A 20,131-nucleotide genomic window follows, 5' to 3' on the forward strand; every position below is an offset into this window, starting at 1 on the left:
AATTCTCTCTGTTCAAGTTCTTTCTCAACAGCCTGTTTCAACCTAAGTTGTGTTAGGGACAGACAGATGTGTTCAGGTGGATTCTCGGCCCAGTATCCCTGAAGGATCATCTCCACCTACATTGTTCGGCCCGGACACTGAGGTCCAGCTCCGAGGGCCTTCTGGCGGTTCCCTCGCTGCGAGAAGTGAAGTTACAGGGAACCAGGCAGAGGGCCTTCTCGGTAGTGGCGCCTGTCCTGTGGAACACCCTCCTACCAGATGTCAAGGAAATAAACAACTATCTGACTTTTAGAAGACATCTGAAGGCAGCCCTGTTTAGGGAAGTTTTTTTAATGTTTGATGTTTTATTGTGCTTTTAATATTTTGTTGGGAGCTGCCCAGAGTGGCTGGGGAAACACAGCCAGTTGGGCGGGGTATAAATTATGAGGATTATGATGATGATTATTATTAGGTGTATATGTGTAGAAAACACTCTGGAATATAGGAAGTTAAAAGTCACGTATTTGGGTCCTTCCACTTTTGCCTCTGTTCCCACCAGACCCCAGAAGGTTCTCCCTGAACCAGAACCAGAAAATATCTCCAACCCTTGTTTTAGCTCATCATAAGATGTAACTTGCAAACTGGGTCGAAAGTCTCAGACCATTTCTGGTCTCCCTGCTTCGGAGGAAAGTTTACACGTTGACGTGCACAGAGTGGGCTGTTTTGTTTGCTTTCAACATAGGCTCTTGATGGTCTGCGAACAGCCACTTTGCTTTCGATTCAGCGTTCCTGCTAATCATTTTTATTGTATTACCGTAACAGGCCACAAGGTGACTCCGTTGCTTTTCTGAATCACTGTTGAAATCGCATGCGCTTTTAATAATCCCATTCAGAGTTTATATGGAAAAGTTTCTTTTCAATGATTGGACCTGGTTCTCCGACATCCCTCTCCAGGGCAGGCTCCGGATCGTCTGGTGTCAAATCCAAATGTTAACACGGGGAACAAAGCAATAGGAAGTTCAGAGGGTTGTAGGAAGCTGCCTTTTATCGAGTCCGTTCAGCTAGATCAGTATTGTCAACTCTAAGCAGGGGGGAAATACCAGATGTTGCTACATTACATCTCCCACAATCCCTGACTGTTGGGCCATTCTGGCTGGGGCTGATGGGAGCTGGACTCCAACAACATCTGGAGGGCCGCACATTCTATGTCCCTGGCCTACACAGCGGGAATTCCTGGTTGCAGATGGCAGACAAGCAAAGTCTTACCTGGAGATGCCAAGGATTATATCTGGGGTTTTTTCTATAACAGGGAATGCTCTGCCACTGAGCTATGGCCCCAAACGCAGAGGCTGAAGCCGGGAGCTGCTGCAATTGAGGCAGTTCATTTTAGGGGTTGAATTTTTTTTTTTTTTTTTTGCAAATTTCTTCATTGAGGGGGTCTTATAAATATGTTTTTGGGTGTGTGGAATTCAAATCTGCTATTGTTTTTGTGATTGGACAGCATTTAGCTTGGTAAGTCTTAGACCCCCCTAGCGTCCCTATTTTCCAAGGACAGTCCCGGATTTACAGAAGCTATCCCAGTTTCTGATCTGATTCCAGAATGTCCCTATTTCCATCGGATAAATGTTGGAGGGTACGGTAGGATGTCCCTGTTTTCTTCGGAAAAAAATGTTGCAGGCTATGGAGTTATGCGACCCCTGAGCTAAGGAGGATGGATGGCGGCTAACAGATTGAGGTTGAATCCTGACAAGACAGAAGTACTGTTCTTGGGGGACAGGCGGTGGGCTGGTATGAAGGACTCCCTGGTCCTGAATGGGGTAACTGTGCCCCTGAAGGACCAGGTGCGCAGCCTGGGAGTCATTTTGGAATCACAGCTGTCCATGGAGGCACAGGTCAATTCTGTGTCCAGGGCGGCTGTCTACCAGCTCCATCTGGTATGCAGGCTGAGACCCTACCTGCCCGCAGACTGTCTCGGCAGAGTGGTGCATGCTCTAGTTATCTCCTGCTTGGACTACTGCAATGGGCTCTACGTGGGGCTACCCTTGAAGGTGACCCGGAAACTGCAGTTAATCCAGAATGCGGCAGCTAGACTGGTGACTGGGAGCAGCTACCGAGACCATATAACACCGGTCCTGAGAGAGCTACATTGGCTCCCAGTACGTTTCTGAGCACAATTCAAAGTGTTGGTGCTGACCTTTAAAGCCCTAAACGGCCTCGGTCCTGTATACCTGAAGGAGCGTCTCCACCCCCATCGTTCAGCCCAGACACTGAGATCCAACGCCAAGGGCCTTCTGGCGGTTCCCTCACTGCAAGAAGCAAAGCTACAGGGAACCAGGCAGAGGGCCTTCTCGGTAGTGGCGCCCACCCTGTGGAACGCCCTCCCTTCAGATTTCAAAGAGATAGACAACTATCTGACATTCAGAAAATACCTGAAGGCAGCCCTCTTTAGGGAAGTTTTTAACCTGTGATATTTTAATGTATTTTAATATCTGTTGGAGGCCGCCCAGAGTGGCTGGGGGGACCTAGCCAGATGGGCGGGGTACAAATAATAATAATAATAATAATAATAATAATAATAATAATAATAATATAGACGTTTCTATTTTCATTGGAGAAATGTTGGAGGGTATGAAGTCTACAGTTGACGAAGAAGCCCATAAACTGCGTTTGGGGAACAAAACATTCTGAAAAGGTCTGAGAATGCTAAATTATAAAAATAGAAATTGTAGAGTTCGAAGGGACCCTGAGGATCATCTAGTCCAACCCTGTGCAATGCAGGAATATGCAGTTGCCCCATGCAGGGATCGAACCTGCAACCTTGCCGTACTATCACCACTCTCTAATCAACTGAGCTATCCAGGTTATAAACAATCAAAATAGTATTAATATATAATACATAATATAACTGCAAGTACTTGGCAATCATTTCCATGCAATTTTACACACATTTTGCTTACCGAGCAAAACTAAATTACATTAATTTAACCAAAATATATTTATAATTCCCAATTTGTTTTACAACTTTATAGCACCCCTCATTTTGCGGACCTGAAAGTTGAAAAATTCAACATGTCCTACTACTACTACTACATACAAAGCTGATGCTTTACCATTGAGCTATGGCCCTTCCCTCCTTAAGCCATAGCACCATTTATAGCATCCGTCTGTCATGGAATGGTGGGGCGCAGTGGGATGGTGGGAGGAACCAGGTGGGGAACCTCCAAGGGAAGAAAGCTCAGAGCCAGGGGAGGGGTGGTGGGACAATGATGAGTCCTCAGAGGGAGAAGAGGAAACAGATTGGGAGTCGGAGATGTCGGAAACTGAAGAGGGAACAGGGCTTAGTGAGCGGGGGGAGTCTGTGGCAGAGAATCAGAGGCAGAAGCTGGAGGAGGAAAGGAAGGAGGCCAAGAGGCAGAGATGAGTCAGGCTGGTGAAGAATCATGGGTGTCTCCCCCTCCTGCTGTGACAAGCTTCCCTCCCCCCTTGTATCGCAGAACCAGAAGAGGCATGAAAAGGGCAGAGAGGAGGTTGGCTGCGTGCAGGCTCTGTCTCTGATTGCTTGGGGAAAGCCCTGGAGAGGAGGGGACTTAAATGGCTGTGGGGAGGCAAGACTTTCAGTCTCAACAGCTGATTTCATGGAGTAAGACCTGCAGGGAATGAGCTGCTCTGCTCATTAGGCCTGACACTCAGCCAAGTGAAGATTGTGTTTTTGCTAATAAAGAGTTAAACTCCAACTTTGAACAGTCTCATTGACTGCCAGCTCACTCTTTGACACTATCTAACAGTCTCACCCATCAGTCCAACTTGTCATCCCTCGTGGCATCTTGATTTCTACTCCACTGTTACATGTTTCCCACCGAGCTCTTTAAACCAGTCCATAATAATTTTGGCTGCCCGCCTCTCTCTGCTTCTTCAAATATCTGTTCAGACATTGGCCTGGTTCGTACATAAGGCTAAACCATGGTTCACTCTTATGTGCAAAGCACCATGCCTAGCACCTTAACTATGGTTTGTTTCCATCCAGCACAAAAATATGTGGAGTCATAGATGGTTGTTGGTTTATAAACCTTGGTTTGTTTAAATTATGGCAGGGCTTTATGTGTGAACTCAGAACTGTTCCTTAACCATGGTTTGTTGGACCACCTTGGACACCCACCAGAAGGCATGAGGCAAGAGCAGGAAGGAAACAAACCATGCTTTGGAAAAACAAGCACATATTATTTTGATCGTCTGTAGACAGCCATGGCTTAGCATTATGTGCAAATCAGGCCACAATGGATAAGCCAGGTTTTCATTGATGGACAAGAGAGCCCTCGCCTTCAAGCCCTGCTTACAACCTTCCAGAGTCATATTGCTAAGGCTGTCAGTGGCTACTATTAGCCACGATCTTCCTTCAAGACCAGAGGCAGGATGTCTTTGAGTACCAGTTGCTGAGATCATGAGCGAAAGAGTGCTGTTGTGCTTACATCCTCCTTGCTGGTTTCTTGGAAGCATCCGGCTGGCAGTTGTGAGAAGAGGATGCTGGATTAGATGGGAAGATGGAATGGTTGCTGGATTAAGAGAAGGACCGAGGCTCACCGGTAGAGCGTCTGCTTTGCATGCAGAAGGTCCCAGTTTCAATTCCCAGCATTTCCCAGGTAGGACTGGGAGAGACATTTATTTATTTATTTATTTGTTTAAAAATATTTTATTATTTTTGCATTAAACAACAAAAACACCATACACACACAAATACACAATAGAAAAACATGATAAACACATCAAATAAAAACAACAAAGAATAAAAGAAAAAACTTATACATACCTACATAAACCAAAACAATAAACAATCATTATTTAATTCTAGTTTCTATCTTCTTTGAGGGGGGACTTCCCCCGCTCCCTCAACTGCGTTCAATATCAATATACTTTAGTAACTTTGTGTCTTTTTTCTTAACATTAACCACTCTTCTTAATAGTCTTTAAGACATTAATTAATCAAATATAGTTCATTACTTAAACTACATATCCTAAAACATTCTTAAACATTTAGATCATTCATAACAATACTTCTTGTATACAGTTTTATCTAACATCAACTAGCTAAAGCCAATTCACCATGCTAATTCTGCTCAGATATCCAATTTTACACGATTTTTTAAATAGTCCTTAAATTTCTTCCAGTCCTGTTGCACCTTCTCCTCCCTCTGGTCTCGGAGTCTCGCGGTCAGTTCAGCGAGTTCCATAAAGTCCATTAGCTTCATCTGCCATTCTTCCACTGTCGGGATCTCTTCGCCTTTCCAGTTTCTTGCAAGTAGAATTCTAGCAGCTGTTGTGGCATACATAAAAAACACTCTATCCTGACTGGGTATCTCATGATTGGTCATGCTCAAAAGGCAGGCCTCTGGTTTCTTATTAAAACTAATTTTCATTACCTTCTTGAGTTCGTTATAAATCTTCTCCCAGAAAGCCTTAACCTTTGGGCATGTCCACCACATATGATAAAAGGTACCTTCCACAGTTTTACACTTCCAACACACATTACTTGTAACATGATATATCTTAGCTATCTTCACTGGTGTCAAATACCACCTATATATCATTTTCATAATATTTTCTCTTAATGCATTACAAGCAGTGAATTTGATACCTTCCTTCCACAACCACTCAGGACTGGGAGAGACATTTAACTGAAATCCTGGCGAGCCACTGCCAGTCAGTGCAGGCAGTACTGAGCTAGATGACCTAATAGTCTGACCCACCAAAGCATCTTTCAGTGTTCCTTTGGTTTTGATTTGATCTGGGAAAGCAATTCTTTCATTAAAATAAAATAAAATAAAATGCATAATCAATTATAGACTTATTCCTGGTGCCACTGAGGCTGCTACTCGTACAGCTGCGAAATAAAGTTACAGGGATATAGACCTTTCGTTAACTAGATGTTATATTCAAACTTTTTTTGCAGTTCTCGCCGTTTTATTATTCTGTTACATCTGATTATGGTCTTCCAGTCTATTTTATCTTTAAATCTATTGACAGAAAGAGGAACACAGTGACTGCTTTGAGATTTCAGCCTGTGACCATAGCATATTTAGAGGTGAGATTTGCTAGAATTCCTGCAAATTGTCATTGATGCATTTGTGGGCAGAGAGAGGGTTGGAATATATTGTTCCCTACGTATTGTAGCGTTGCCTGTATCATTCCTCTAGGGATAGGGCTCCCCCCCCCCCACCGCCTTTAAGAGGTTCTTGAGACAGTTTCTTTCTTTCTTTTCACAGTAGGGAGGGAATCTGTTACTTCTCGGTTGATAGAGATAAATATATCCCAGCTACGCTTTCTGTGCTTGCCTTAGCAGCTCACAAATCAAGCAAAACCGTTTCACACAGAATGGGGTGCAACACTCTGGAAATCCTCTGCGCTAAAATGTATCTTTCTGCTTGACTAGGGGGAAAACCCTAGGGCGAAATCCAGCTGGAGCCGAGCCATAGGCACCAACTCCTAGGGGGCTGAGGCGGTTTGGGGCCCCCGATGCTTTTTCTTTCTTTCTTTTTCAAAATTTTGTTTATTTGGTTTTTCATAATGTTAATGCATAACATATATAAACATTAAAAGATTTTTTTTTATAAAAAAACCCATAAAAAATACAACAAAAGGTTCCTCAAACCTTCGGACCTCTCTCCCTACCTCCCTGGGTTCCAATTCAGTCTTTCATTTCTGCATCTTTTGCCGTAATCTATCTAATAAGCATCCATAGTTTAAAAAATAAAATAAAAAATCCTTCCAGTAGCACTTAGAGACCAACTAAGTTTGTTCTTGGTATGAGCTTTCGTCTGCATGCACACTTCTTCAGATAGTTTCCAAAGTTTGTGTTACTTTACAAGTGTCATTGTATTCCTGCTAACGATTTCATCCGTTTACAGTGGTCTCTCAAATATGTTATGAAGTTATTCCATTCTTTCACAAAGAATTTTTCTGATTTCTGATCTTTCCTGTCATTCTTGCCATTTCGGCATAATCCATCAACTTGGTCTGCCGTTCTTCTCCGGTTGGTACTTTATCTTCTTTCCATCCATGGGCTATGTCAGGGAACTGTCCCCGGCTCAGTGCAGGGTGGTGGAAGGGCTCTCGGGATGCTACAGAGAGCCTCAGCCCCACCTGACCAGTAGTCCCAGCGGAGGAAGGAGCGAGGTATCCAGTGGGGAGGGGCTGGCAGCTCCGGATCTGGAGAGCAGAGGCTCTGGGGATGTTGGAGACACCTTGCAATCTCCTCGCCCTGTGGGCCAGGGGGGAGACACGCCATTTCCGGCGCCCCAAGTGCACAGAGGTGTGAAACGTAAGGAGGGGAGGCGGAGATTTCGGATACCGAAACTCTTATGTTGGGGTCACAGCCGTAAGGGGCCACTCCCGGATTCTGCAAGTGACTGATACAGACATGTACTTGTTGCTCTGCACTGTAAATAGTATGCACAATAAACCTGTAAAAAGACAGGTCGGAATCTTGCCTTGTTACTTGCGAGCAACCACCCCATGGACCTTACAGGCTAAGAGCATCCGTGCTGCTGTCGTAGCATACGTAAACAGTCTTTTCTTTTCTTTTGGTAGTTCTGCACCTATGATTCCTAACAAAAAAGCTTCTGGTTTTGTTGTTTTTTTAAAACAAAAGTTATCTTAAACTTTTTTTTCCAATTCATTATATATGATTTCCCAATGCTTTTTAAAAATAATTATCTTTATTGCATTTTTTAACATAATAATAATAATACAAAAAACCCATAAATTGAACATTGCATCCAGATACCCCAAAAGACAAAGAAAAAATACAAAGAAAAAGAAAGAAGAAAAATATAAAAAGAAAATAAAGAGGAAAGGGGGGGCACTCAGAAAAGAATTTGTCAAGTACACAAAATTGTTCAAAGGATACAAACACAATATTCCATACACCAGGTTCTCAGGAAGAAATGCATCTTCATTTCTTCTTTTCTTTCTTTCTTTACAGTCACTTTCTTTCTGCTCCGGAAAACTAGTTTGAACCCCTGCTATATTAGTTTGACTTCCCTCTATCTCTTTGTGGCTTCGACACTTCTCTTAAGTAACAAGTCTTTGGTATTCGTTTATTTAAATCCACCCACCCCCCCCAATTATATCTGTAACAGATATAATGTCTAATGATATCATTTCCCCAATGCTTTTTCTTAGAGGGACAGGTCCTCCCAATGCTCAGAGGGTGGGGCAGGGGAAACGTGGAGCTGGGCGTGAAATGGCTTTGGTACCTGGTGGCTCCTCCTCCTCCTCCTCCTCCTCCTCCTACCACATGGGGGAGGGATGGGGAACCAGCCCCCAGCCAGTGGTCCAACAGGAGGAGGAAGAAGATGCCATTACTGGAGCCAAGTGCAGTGTGGCTAAGTACCGGTAGTCAGAAACCCCTCCTGCTGCTGCCACCACTGGCTGGGGGGGGGGTGGCAGTTTCCCCAGTCTTTCCTTTCCACTGGATGGGAAGGGGTAGGATTGGGACCACCAGCCCCTGGGGCTGTGCTGCCACCAGGGGCGTAGCAAGGTAAATTGGTACCGGTTTTGATATGTGTGCATTTATGAATATTTATGCTATATTTGAGAATTTTTATAGCACTGCTGAAAATGCAACAGTGTAAGTTGCTCATCTTGGCTCAGTTGCGCCTCATGGCTGAGCCAAGGGCCAGAGTAAGTTCCTCCCAAGGGGCACACCGGGTGTGGGGTAGGGATGGGTGTGTGTGCCCATGCTAAATCCCAAACCATTCATCTCTTCCACGTGACCTGGCAACCTGGCACAGACCACTATTTTAAAGGCTTGTTTCCCTCCCCTGCCAGGCTTAGGCAGCGTGGAAATAGCAGAACGAGGTCTAGATCCATTTTAACTTTACACAGGCTTGGTTTATGTCAGCTTCTCGTGCATAGGATTGCTCCTTAAGCCTGCATTTTCATGATAACTAATGGCTCTCTCACCGTCTGACTGATCGCTTTGTGCTTCAGCAGTTTTGTTCTAAAGCGCCTCTGCCAACGACTAATTTCAATAAATAAATAAATATTGCGATCTCTCGTGGGCTGGTTGAAGCTCTCCGGGAAGAGAGAAACAATGTGCGTTTTCGAGGTGTGCTGAGAAAGCAGCTGGAAAGGGAGAGGTGTGTGGAGGCCAGGGAAAGAATTGTGTGTGGAAGGATGTGCTATCCGCCATCTTTTAAATCAGCCAGAAAACCCACCAGACTGAACCTGGTGCAGTGAGGAACAGTGTGTGGCGAGTATAGCTGTCAATAAGACCTAGGCTTTTCCCTCTAATCCCGCCCACTATCGCCAGGGACATTGACCGCATGAAATAATTACTGGCGGATGCCAACCCCTTGATTTCACGTGGAGTGGCCATCTATACATTACAGGCCCTGAAACTCAGGACCACTTTTTTGGCTAACGTGCCTTAGCCCTATGTATCTTCCTGACATGGACTCTGTCGTCATGCCCTGCTATTTCTCTCGATTTTATTTGTATTATCCAGCACGATTTTACCTCCAATGTTTTAACTGTATCTGTAGCATTCTTTGTATATTCGCACCAGGGCACTGCCTGGTCTATTACTATGTGCTATGGCCATATGGCTAATGCAATAAATAAATTGATTGATTGATTGAGTATAGCTGAATGCCAGTTGTTGGAGACTGCAGGAGGGGAGAGCAGACCCTCAAAGTTTCCCTATTTTCCAGGGACAGCCGCAAATTTACAGAAGCTGTCCCAGAATATCCCACTTTTCCTTAGGACATCCTGATTTTCACCAGAGAAATGTTGAAGGATATGGAGTTATGCGACTCCCGAACCAAGGAGATGAGTAACTGTACAATCTTTAAAAGGCATCTCAAGGCAGCCCTGTATAGGGAATTCTTAAATGTTTACTGTCTTGTTACGTTTTTATATATGTTGGAAGCCTCCCAGAGTGACTGGGACAATCCAGTCAGTTGGCTGGGGTATAAATAATAGAATTATTATGATGGAATAGGACATCCCTATTTTCATCCAATACTTTGGCCACCTCATGAGAAGAGAAGACTCCCTGGGAAAAGACCCTGATGTTGGGAAAGATTGAGAGCAGAAGGAGAAGGGGACAACAGAGGACGAGATGGTTGGACAGTGTTCTCGAAGCGACTGGCATGAGTTTGGCCAAACTGCGGGAGGCAGTGGAGGATAGGCGTGCCTGGCGTGCTCTGGTCCATGGGGTCACGAAGAGTCGGACACGACTAAACGACTAAACGACAACAACAAATTTTCATCAGATAAATGTTGGGAGAGTGCTCTCATGCTTGGGTCCTGTTCGTGGGTTTCCAGCAGATTCACAGGATCATAGAATTGTAGAGTTGGAAGGGACCCTAGGGGGTTGGCTGCTGTGAAATGTAAGGGTAAAAGGTAAAGGACTCTTGGGTGGTTAAGTCCAGTCAAAGGCGACTATGAGGTAGTGGCGCTAATCTCGCTTTTCAGGCCGTGGGAGCCGGTGTTTGTCCATAGACAGCTTTCCGAGTCATGTGGCCATCATGACTAAACCGCTTCTGGCTCAGCAGGATACCGTGACAGAAGCCAGAGCGCATGAAAACTTCATTTACCTTCCCGCTGCAGCTGTACCTATTTATCTACTTGCACTGTCATGCTTTCGAACTGCTAGGTTGGCAGGAGCTGGGACAGAGCAACGGGAGCTCACCCCGTCACGAGGATTCGAACCGCCAACCTTCTGATCAGCAAGCCCAAGCGGCTCAGTGGTTTAGACCACAGCGCCACCTGCTCCCCTGCTGCTGTGATAACAGGATGCTAGACTAGATGGGCCACTGGTCTGATCCAGCAGAGCTCTCCTTATGATGGATAGATTGAGTGCTGAATGAGAAGGTTGAGGAAGCTCCATCCAGCTGGGTGCCTACACATAAAAGCAGTCAGAGACTAGGATGATGTCAGCAGGTTCCAGGAGCCCACTTCATTGTGAGATTTTGGGGGGTGATGTGTGAGTTTTGTAGGGCACCTGGGTGAGAGCTGAGATGAAGAGCCAAGAGGCTGAGAGGGGACGTGCTCCTGCTTGCAGACTTCCCATAGAGGAATCTGGTGGACCAGTGTGAGAACAGGATGCTGGACTAGATGGGCCCTTGGCCTGATCCAGCAGGGATCTTCTTGGGTTCTCATAATCAAGAAGGCCTGGTGGGCCGAGGGGGAAAAAATCTGTTTGGTTTAAATGTTCAGAAACAGTATTCTTGAAATCTCCCACCAGTGTCGAAGACTTAGAACCAACACTACATTATTTGATAACATCTGTAAAGATTTATCCTGGGTACATTGTGCTGTTTCTGCCGATCAAAACCCAGCAAATCCATTTTCCCAGTTGCTACAGACCTAGGCAAAACATGATTGGAACAATCTATTACTAGCATAAAACCGAACATGGACTTAATAGCTTTCCAGGCTTGAGAAATTGCTCTCCTGCTCTTTGGTAATGGGCCAGGTTTTTTGTTTGTTTGTTTGTTTTCGCTGGCCTCATTCATACGTGCAAGTTGATGCTCCTGAGAACCAACGACTTATGCATATGCCTGAGCCAGCCCATAATGATAAAGGGATGCGCGTTATTTTAATGTCGCTGCATTTTGCCTGTTAGCAACTTCCAGCACCATTAACAAATGACACTTCCCAGGATTCCATTTTTGTGGTCGTGGGGGGAGCCATGATAATTTAAAGTAGCTTTCTTCCAAGCTAGCCCTGCCATAGCCTGCAAACAGGCTGTCCGGTGGGGGATTTGGTTGATATCTCAGCTCAGCCTGTGCTTGAACACATTTCCGATCTGCTGTGTAGTTGAACCAAAGCTTTGTTCACAGGAGGAAGCAGCTTTCCTGTGTCATATACCTTGCAGCATATTTCAATGTTATGAATGAGACCTCAAGAAATAATGAAATTAAAGATTGCCTTTAAAAAATATTAGAATAAACTAAAATTAACAGCCCTTTTTTCTTGCTGGTCCAGATCTGTGATCCATGAAACTAATTCCATGAGCCCTGGAAGGGAACTGGGGGAGAACTGCAGGGACGGCTGGTGTTCATTGGGACTGGACTTGTGTGGAAGGCTGGGAGGCCAACAGTAGGTGGCAGCAGAGCCGATCGCAGGCAGAGCTAACTTAGTTCTAGTTTCGGCCCCATCTTCCTGCCTCCCTGAGTTGTGCAAGGGCAACACTGAGACCCCAGAGGATGAAGCTGTCGGGCAGTGCTGCCTCCTGGAGGCTGTAAGGAAGAAGGCAAGCAGGTGGGGTCTGGCTAAGTGAAGTTGGTGGGGCCTTGCCTCATTGGCTAATGGGCCAGCCTCTCACTGTTTCCATATTATCTGAGAAATGTTGGAGGGTGTGCATTAGCCACCTGTACAACTTTCATAATTGTTCCTCCACCCGCTTTTGCCTCTGTCCATTCCCACCACTGACATTTGACACCCACACCCAGAACAGCACATGTAAAGACCTCCCGGAGCAGCAAAAAGATTTTCCAATCTTGTTGTCAAGAGACCTATGTGGAGCTGTAGTTAAAGGCAGTTCGGAAACAGCAACTGGTCCAAAATGCACACACTGGAAGAATGAAGGACAACATCAGAAAGGGAACCGAAGATATTGAATAGGGCTGTGGAAGGCAACGGGAATTGGACATTAAGACTCCTGATAGTCTGAAGCATGGGAAGTCATATAAAAAAATTAATAATTTGGCAGTGTATTTGGATTTATATGGATTATTTGGATCATATTTATATGTAAAATTGGAATATTTGATGTGATGATTATAATTGGAAATTTAATAAAAATGATTTGGCAAACAAACAAACAAACAAACTGGAGCATTGAGTGGAGCCACACAACTGGATCGAGCCATGTGGATCTTTAGGCATCTCCATTCATTGCGTATTCCTTTGCAAGTGTGATACAAGTCCCAGTGCTATTGGCCTGAACAATCAAGGATGAGGATGTGTTATGAATCACCACCTTCCCTATGAACCAGCCCTGGGCTCCATAGTCACGTTCAGAAGCCTGTCTCCGCATCCCATCACCAGTAGAGATATATTGTTTGGGTACCAGAGGCAGAGGCTTTTTGGTGGTGGGACGAAATTGTGCAAGAATCCATCTAGCATGCCCTCTCTCTTTCTCCCTCTGCTTGGCATTTGAAACTTCCTTGTCCAATGTTTAGTGGCCTGAAGCCTTCTGAAATTGTTTCTACTCTGCTGCGGTTACATTTATAGGTGTTGAATTGTTTTCTTTCGTATTTTGCTTCAAAATCTTTGAATGAGCGATGTCCTTGACATTTGTAAGCTGTGCTGGGGCTTATGGAAAAGCCAGCTAAAGATCTAAACAGGTAATAAATTCTCATCAGATCCCACTGGGTAAACAAGCGCAACTGCAGCATAAGCTAACGGATGCTTGGCTCAAATGAATAAAGCCCGTCTTTTTACTGTCACAACCATTTCTTCCTTTCTGCATCCCGGTATCACACTCCCGGTGGCACTTATCTGCAAAATCACAGATGCGGTTTTTTTAATCAGAATCATTATTGTGTGCTTTAGGTGCATTATTATCTGCAACAGGCTTCGTTTCCTATCACGGCCCCTTTTCGAAAGCACAGGCATCTCACTCTGTGGGACAGAATGCAGATTGAAATCCCGGATGTGCGCCGCATGGACTGTTAAATTAATTGTGCATCGTCTTACACATCTGCTCACTGCTGTACTTTCCTTGCAGGTCCAGCGATAAATGATATTTTCAATCTGGCCACAATTTGGCCCACTCCTTTTCTGAAGGTCCCACAGATATTGTGAAAGGGCGGGGGGACAGACGATCTTCTCTCTGTCCGAAACACTCCTCTGCCCTGGCAAACGCAGGGACTTTGCAGCAGCCCAGCAGAAGCGGTGGATGCTCTCCAGACCATTCAGACTTGCTCATCTCTCACAGTCTAACTTATTTCGTGGAGGGATAAGAAATGGCCCGCGTTTTGCAGAACTGGACACATCTGCATAATGGTTTGGCTGCCACTTCAAAGGAAAAGCCTCTTGGTCCCTTTAGCCCTGCGGGCTTTGGCTGCAAAACCACACTTAACAGAGGAATTAAGCGCCGCCGACCTTAATGGGACTAATTCCCAAGCGCCTACATGGCGGATTTGGCTTCAGACCCCCAAAAAGAGGGGCTTTAGAGCAAAGAGGGGATTTATGGTGCATGTTCCGTCGGAGCTAATCCAATGACTGAATTAGCTTGCTCATTAACCGTTGGGCAGCTCATTAATTTCCCTTTGAACGTTTCCTTTCTCTCTAGGTTTATGATGAATGTGACCTGGGAAGGCAAGGATTTATCCTTCACCGAAGATGGCTACCAGGCGCACCCCAGACTGGTGGTCATTGTGCTAAATCAAACCCGGGCGTGGGAGAAGGTAAGGCCGTGGGGCTCGCGAAAGAGAAGCAGAAACAATTCCACGGTTCCGTTTCTTAAAAATAGCTTTTGAATTTCATGCACGGAGCACAGAGCATGCACTATATTCGCTTTGCGCCTTGCCGTTGCCTTCTGCGAATTGGCGTCTTTCCCCGCCCTTGATATTATCCAATGCATAGGAATGTCAGAGAAGCCCTGATGGACCAGGCCAATGGCCCACCCGACAGTCGAGGGTAGAACATAGCCTTCGTGGCTCGCGTATTCATAAAACTACAGAAAGAAGGTATTTCTTGGTGCAACCGGCTACGTGGCTAGGGAGGGAATCCTGGCGGACCATAACCCCCCACCTCCAGTTAAAAATGGACCATGTAATAATAATAATAATAATTTTTTATTTATTCCCCGCCCTTCCCCGCCAAACCGGGCTCAGGGCAGCTAAAACCAATAAAATCACAATGAAAACATAAAACAATTCATTAAAATACAATTTAAAATTTAATTTAGACTGTAGCCTCATTTTTAAGTAGCCCACCAATCACACCAAAAGAATGAAGCATCAGGGTTAAACTGAAACCAACCCAAAGGCCAGCTGGAACAGCTCTATCTTGCAGACCCTGCAGAAAGATGCCAAATCCCTGGTCTCTTGTGACAGACTTTTCCACCAAGTCGGGGCCAGTACTGAGAAGGCCCTGGCCCTAGTTGAAGCCAACCTAGCATACTTGTGGCTCGGGACCTCCAAAAAGTTATTATTTGAGGACCTTAAGGTCCTACCTGGGACATACCAGGAGAGGCGGTCCCTTAGGTAGCAGGGAGGAAAGACCCCTGTCTGACACCCTGGAGGTACAAAGCTGAGCCTACCGTTAGGCAGATGCTAAGAGGGAGGCACGGAGAAGACAGAAAACATCTGAAGGCAGCCCTGTATTGGGAAGTTTTTAATGTTTGATGTTTCAGTATATGCTGTAATCTGCCCAGAGTGGCTGGGGAAACCCAGCCAGATGGGTGGGGGTGGGGAATAATAATAATAATAATAATAATAATAATAATAATAATAATAATAATAATAATAGGGTTTGCAGTGGAGAATTGTCCATTTGGGTCAATGGAGCACCACAGTGATCAGCCAGCACTCACCTCATTGCCTTCTTATTTACAACCAGTTCAATGGGTGGCAGATAGGGCTGGAGACAGCAGAAGAACAATTGCACATGTTACCTTTGTAATGTCAGCTGTGTTTCTGCACACATTTGCATGCCGTCCAGACAAGCAAGAGGCATTTTCAGAGTTACAACATACACTCCATGCAAACTGCAGAATGTGACGACAACCTACATTTCTATGCATATAGGAGGACATGTTAACATGTAGCTGGTCCCTTAGTCTTTCTCTCTCTCAAAAAAGAGAGAGAGAGAGAGAAGAAAGGGAGCACTGGGATTTGATTTGAGGATGGCTCCAAATGACACGGAAAGGCTTGGATTTTAACTCAATTTAGCTCTCAATTAATTCACTGTTGCAGCGCGGCAGTCCCATCTGTAAAAAGCTGGCGTCCTTATTAATCTCATCTGTAACTAAACGTGGAGAGAGAGAAAGAGAGAGATGAAACAGTGTTGCTGGTCACATTCAATCATTTCTGTATACCATTTACTGTATAATTCTTTGCCTGAGTCACATGCTCTCAAAAACCTTTTACCGTGCTGCTCAAGGGCCATTTTAACTTTGAGAGAATGGCAAGATTCTCCATATGGCCAGCAATTAAAGCCGGCGTGCATTAATTCATGGTAATCATGATTCTTGGTGCATAATAGCAGTTATGTTTAAGAATGCTGGAGAGAGAGAAAGGAAAGAAACGGATGATCGTCAAGGGCACACAGTTGCTTACAATGCCCATTAGACGAGCACAGGGAAATGTGCAGCTAGTTGAACAAAGATTGCACCAAAGTAACAAGAGGAAGCAAAGGATCTGGACTGATTTGTTGGGCCGGCCCTGACAATAGGCATCAGGGGGGCTGGGGCTGATACCCCCTGCAGTCAGCTCGGCAGCTAGAAAAGGTGAAGAAAATGGCAAATGGATTGAGAGCTCGAAGAATGAACTTCCTTGAAAGGCAAGCCGAAATTGGGAGTAGCTTTCAGATGTTGTTGGACTACATATCCCATCACCCCCTGATCACTAGCCATGCTGATGGGAGCTGGAGTTCAATAACATCTGGAGAGCACTGTGTCGTCTACCCTGGGGCCAAACGTTTGGGCATGTCTTAGTTTGGGCATGGGGTGGTGGTAGAGACAAGATAGGGGTTTATAAATATTAGGCATGGTGGAGAAGTGGTCTGAGACCATTTCTTTGTTAGGTTAGATCTCCAGTGAGAATGCATAAGGGAATGGGGCAAAACACCATCTTCCCCTCAAGGCACTACAGTTCCCAGAGTTCCCTGGGAAGAGCGATTGATAGTTAAACAGTTCTGGGAATTAAAGCTCCTTGAGGGGAACAGAGAGTCTCCTACCAACTCTCAGCACCCCTAACAAACTTCAGCTCCCAGAATTCTTCAGGGGAAGCCACGACTTGTTTAAAGTGGTATCATTGCGTTTTAAGTGTATTGTGTGAATCGCTACCATCTATGGCAGTGTAGAATTGGTTACTTGTGGTGGCTATTGTCCTTATAGAATCATAGAATCATAGAGTTGGAAGAGACCACAAGGGCCATCCAGTCCAACCCCCTGCCAAGCAGGAAACATCATCAAAGCATTCCTGACAGATGGCTGTCAAGCCTCCGCTTAAAGACCTCCAAAGAAGGAGACTCCACCACACTCCTTGGCAGCAAATTCCACTGTCAAACAGCTCTCACTGTCAGGAAGTTCTTCCTAATGTTTAGGTGGAATCTTCTTTCTTGTAGTTTGAATCCATTGCCCCGTGTCTGCTTCTCTGGAGCAGCAGAAAACAACCTTTCTCCCTCCTCTAGATGACATCCTTTTATATATTTGAACATGGCTATCATATCACCCCTTAACCTTCTCTTCTCCAGGCTAAACATACCCAGCTCCCTAAGCTGTTCCTCATAAGGCATTGTTTCCAGGCCTTTGACCATTTTGGTTGCCCTCTTCTTGCCTTGTCTTCCATGAACTGTGTTGGCGCTACTTGAGAGAATCAGCAACTAGACCAGGGTAACCCAGTGAGATTTGAACCCTTGTCTCCCAGGTCCTAGTCCAACACTTTAACCACAGCACTACCACTGGTTCTGCACCCTCCCCCCAATATAACAGAGTACCTCCTTTAAGATCACTCAGTTGGTCCCTGAAGCCAACTATCAGGTTTCCCCTCATACATGGCCACTGGCCTGCCTCATCCCCAGCCCGTTGTGTTAACCTGATTAACAATATACTGTTGCCTTCCTCAAAACTGTTCTGCTTCTGGTAATTGTTCCTTGCATTTCAAAATAGCAGGGGAAATGGACACCCCCTCAAAAAAGCATCCATCATCTTTCTCAGCCAAGACTTTAAATGCTCTTTTGAGAATTAGTGCCCACGCTCCCAGAGTGGAAGGATCTATGAATATCTTTTATTGTGCAATAAAGGACAATATTCATTCCCAAGGACTGATTAGCAGCTTTGCATTGTGTGGCATCCTTGAGGAGTCTCATTCCTTTTTAGTTTTATATCCAGCCTCCCTCTGTTCCTTCAGATGACCGGCCAGCAAAAACCTGCTTTAATAGGTTGCCTTTTTTCCTCTTTCCTGCAATTAATTCTGGTGGTTCAGTGGGGATTTTGTGGGGCAGCCTGGGCAAAGAGGGGACAGGGAGCCTTTGACAGCCCTCTGTATCTCATCAGGAGTATATATGAGGCCTTCCATTACAGAGTATTTAGCCCAGTATTGTCTGCTTTGACCGCTGGGAATTCTCCAGGGTCTCAGGATATTTCTCATCCCCCCTGCTACCCAATTCTTTTAAAACTGGGATTCTGGGAATAGAATCTTTGGCCTTCTGCGTTCAAAGCAGCTGACCTACCACCCAGCTTCAGGTGTTCTTGGAGAAGATATGAGGCAGTTGCACAGTAGGGACAAGGGCCGTAGCTCAGGGGTAGAACATCTGCTTTGCATGCAGAAGGTCCTAGGTTTGATCCTCAGCATCTCCAGGTAAGGCTGGCTAAATTTCAAGAATCAAATTGCCATTTTATGTTATATTATATTATTTTATGTTATTTTAAACCATTCATTCCAGTACAAGGGAAACACAATGCAAACGTGGGCAGAGAGAGGTAATTGATTACGTGTTGTTTGCAGAACGAAAGCAACAGTGGGTATGCATTGAGTCTCCTTCTTTGGAGGTCTTTAAGCAGAGGCTTGACAGCCATCTGTCAGGAATGCTTTGATGCTGTTTCCTGCTTGGCAGGGGGTTGGACTGGATGGCCCTTGTGGTCTCTTCCAACTCTAGGATTCTATGATTCAATGCAGGCTGCTTAAAATAAAAATAAAAAATCTGCAGACCGTCGAGGAAACAGGGCAAGCTGTCCTCAAGAATGGGGGGAGGGGAGAAATGAGGAACCGATATAAGCTGAAATGGGCAGCTTTGCTCATGCTGAGATCAACCGCCTCTGAGCTGTGTTGACGTCTCCCCATTGCAGGTGGGGAAATGGGAGAACAAAACGCTTCTGCATAAGCATTCAGTGTGGCCCAGGTTCAATTCCTTCAACGACAGCGAGCCGGACAACAACCACCTGAGCATTGTCACCCTGGAGGAAGCCCCCTTTGTCATCGTGGAGGACATGGACCCTTTGACGGAGACGTGCGTGAAGAACACGGTGCCCTGCCGGAAGTTTGTCATCATTAAGTAAGTCCGTGATTTCCCCACCCCCGATCGTCAAAGTGCTTTCCCCAGAGAAGTCCTTTTGCCAAAAGACCTGAGACATTCCTTTTAAGTATGATAGATAAAGAGATACCAATTAAGTTAAAGGAGGTCTTGTACAGAATAGCGGCGGCCCGATTAGTAGTGGCAAAAAGATGGAAGGACCAGGAAGTACCCAAAGTTATTGATTGGCAAGTTAAATTACAAGAATTAGCTGAGTTGGCTCTACTAACAAATAACCTAAGAGGAGGTACAAAGCAGAAATTTGCTGGGAAGTGGGAGATCTATAAAAGATATGTGTTAAAATATAATAAAAGCTTTGTCACCATGCCAGCATTTGAGGGATAAAGGGAACGGTAATAAGCTGTAGAAAAGAATGAGGAGTAAAGAATTACTTAAGAATGTATTGGAAAGTGTGTATTCAAGACTATGCTGTGTTGTAAACATTCAAATAAATCGAAGTTGAAGCAAAGGGATTCGGCAGGGAATCGGATCTGAGGAATCAGAAATAGAATATATATATATATATATATATATATATATATATATATATATATATATATATATATATATATATATTCTTTTTTTCTTTTTCTTTTTCTCTTTTGTTTTTCCTTCCCCCCCCCCCTTTTTTCTGGCTTATAGTTGAGGTATAGAGGAACCGGTCTTGAAAGATCAAAACATGATACAAATGATTCAAAGAATTTGATAAGTAACTTTATTTGAGCCTGTAAGGGCTTTGGTGTACGGTTGGATAAGTTGTGTATTTCTATTTGGAATTTGTTAATTTACCTTTTTACTTGTATTTGTTGTTATATTGTGTATCGAAATAACGCAATAAAAAAGGGAAAACAAAGAAAAGAGAAGTCTCTCCCCCCCCCCCGGACCTGTGTTGAAAAGCCAAAGG

At 44.8% G+C, this 20,131-nt stretch overlaps 1 protein-coding gene across 2 annotated transcripts in view; it reads left to right on the plus strand.

Moving 5' to 3' along the window:
- Positions 1-20,131, plus strand: part of LOC117056892 (glutamate receptor ionotropic, NMDA 2A-like) — a 91,678-nt gene that overhangs the window by 26,736 nt on the left and 44,811 nt on the right. For both annotated transcript variants that reach the window (XM_033167587.1, XM_033167586.1), the window contains exons 3-4: positions 14,282-14,396; positions 19,004-19,209. In XM_033167587.1, coding sequence (XP_033023478.1) covers positions 14,282-14,396; positions 19,004-19,209 — 321 coding nt within the window. The remainder of the gene's footprint in view (positions 1-14,281; positions 14,397-19,003; positions 19,210-20,131) is intronic.

Source organism: Lacerta agilis, chromosome 13 (genome assembly GCF_009819535.1).
Source record: "Lacerta agilis isolate rLacAgi1 chromosome 13, rLacAgi1.pri, whole genome shotgun sequence".
In the NCBI taxonomy this organism is placed as follows: Eukaryota; Metazoa; Chordata; class Lepidosauria; order Squamata; family Lacertidae; genus Lacerta; species Lacerta agilis.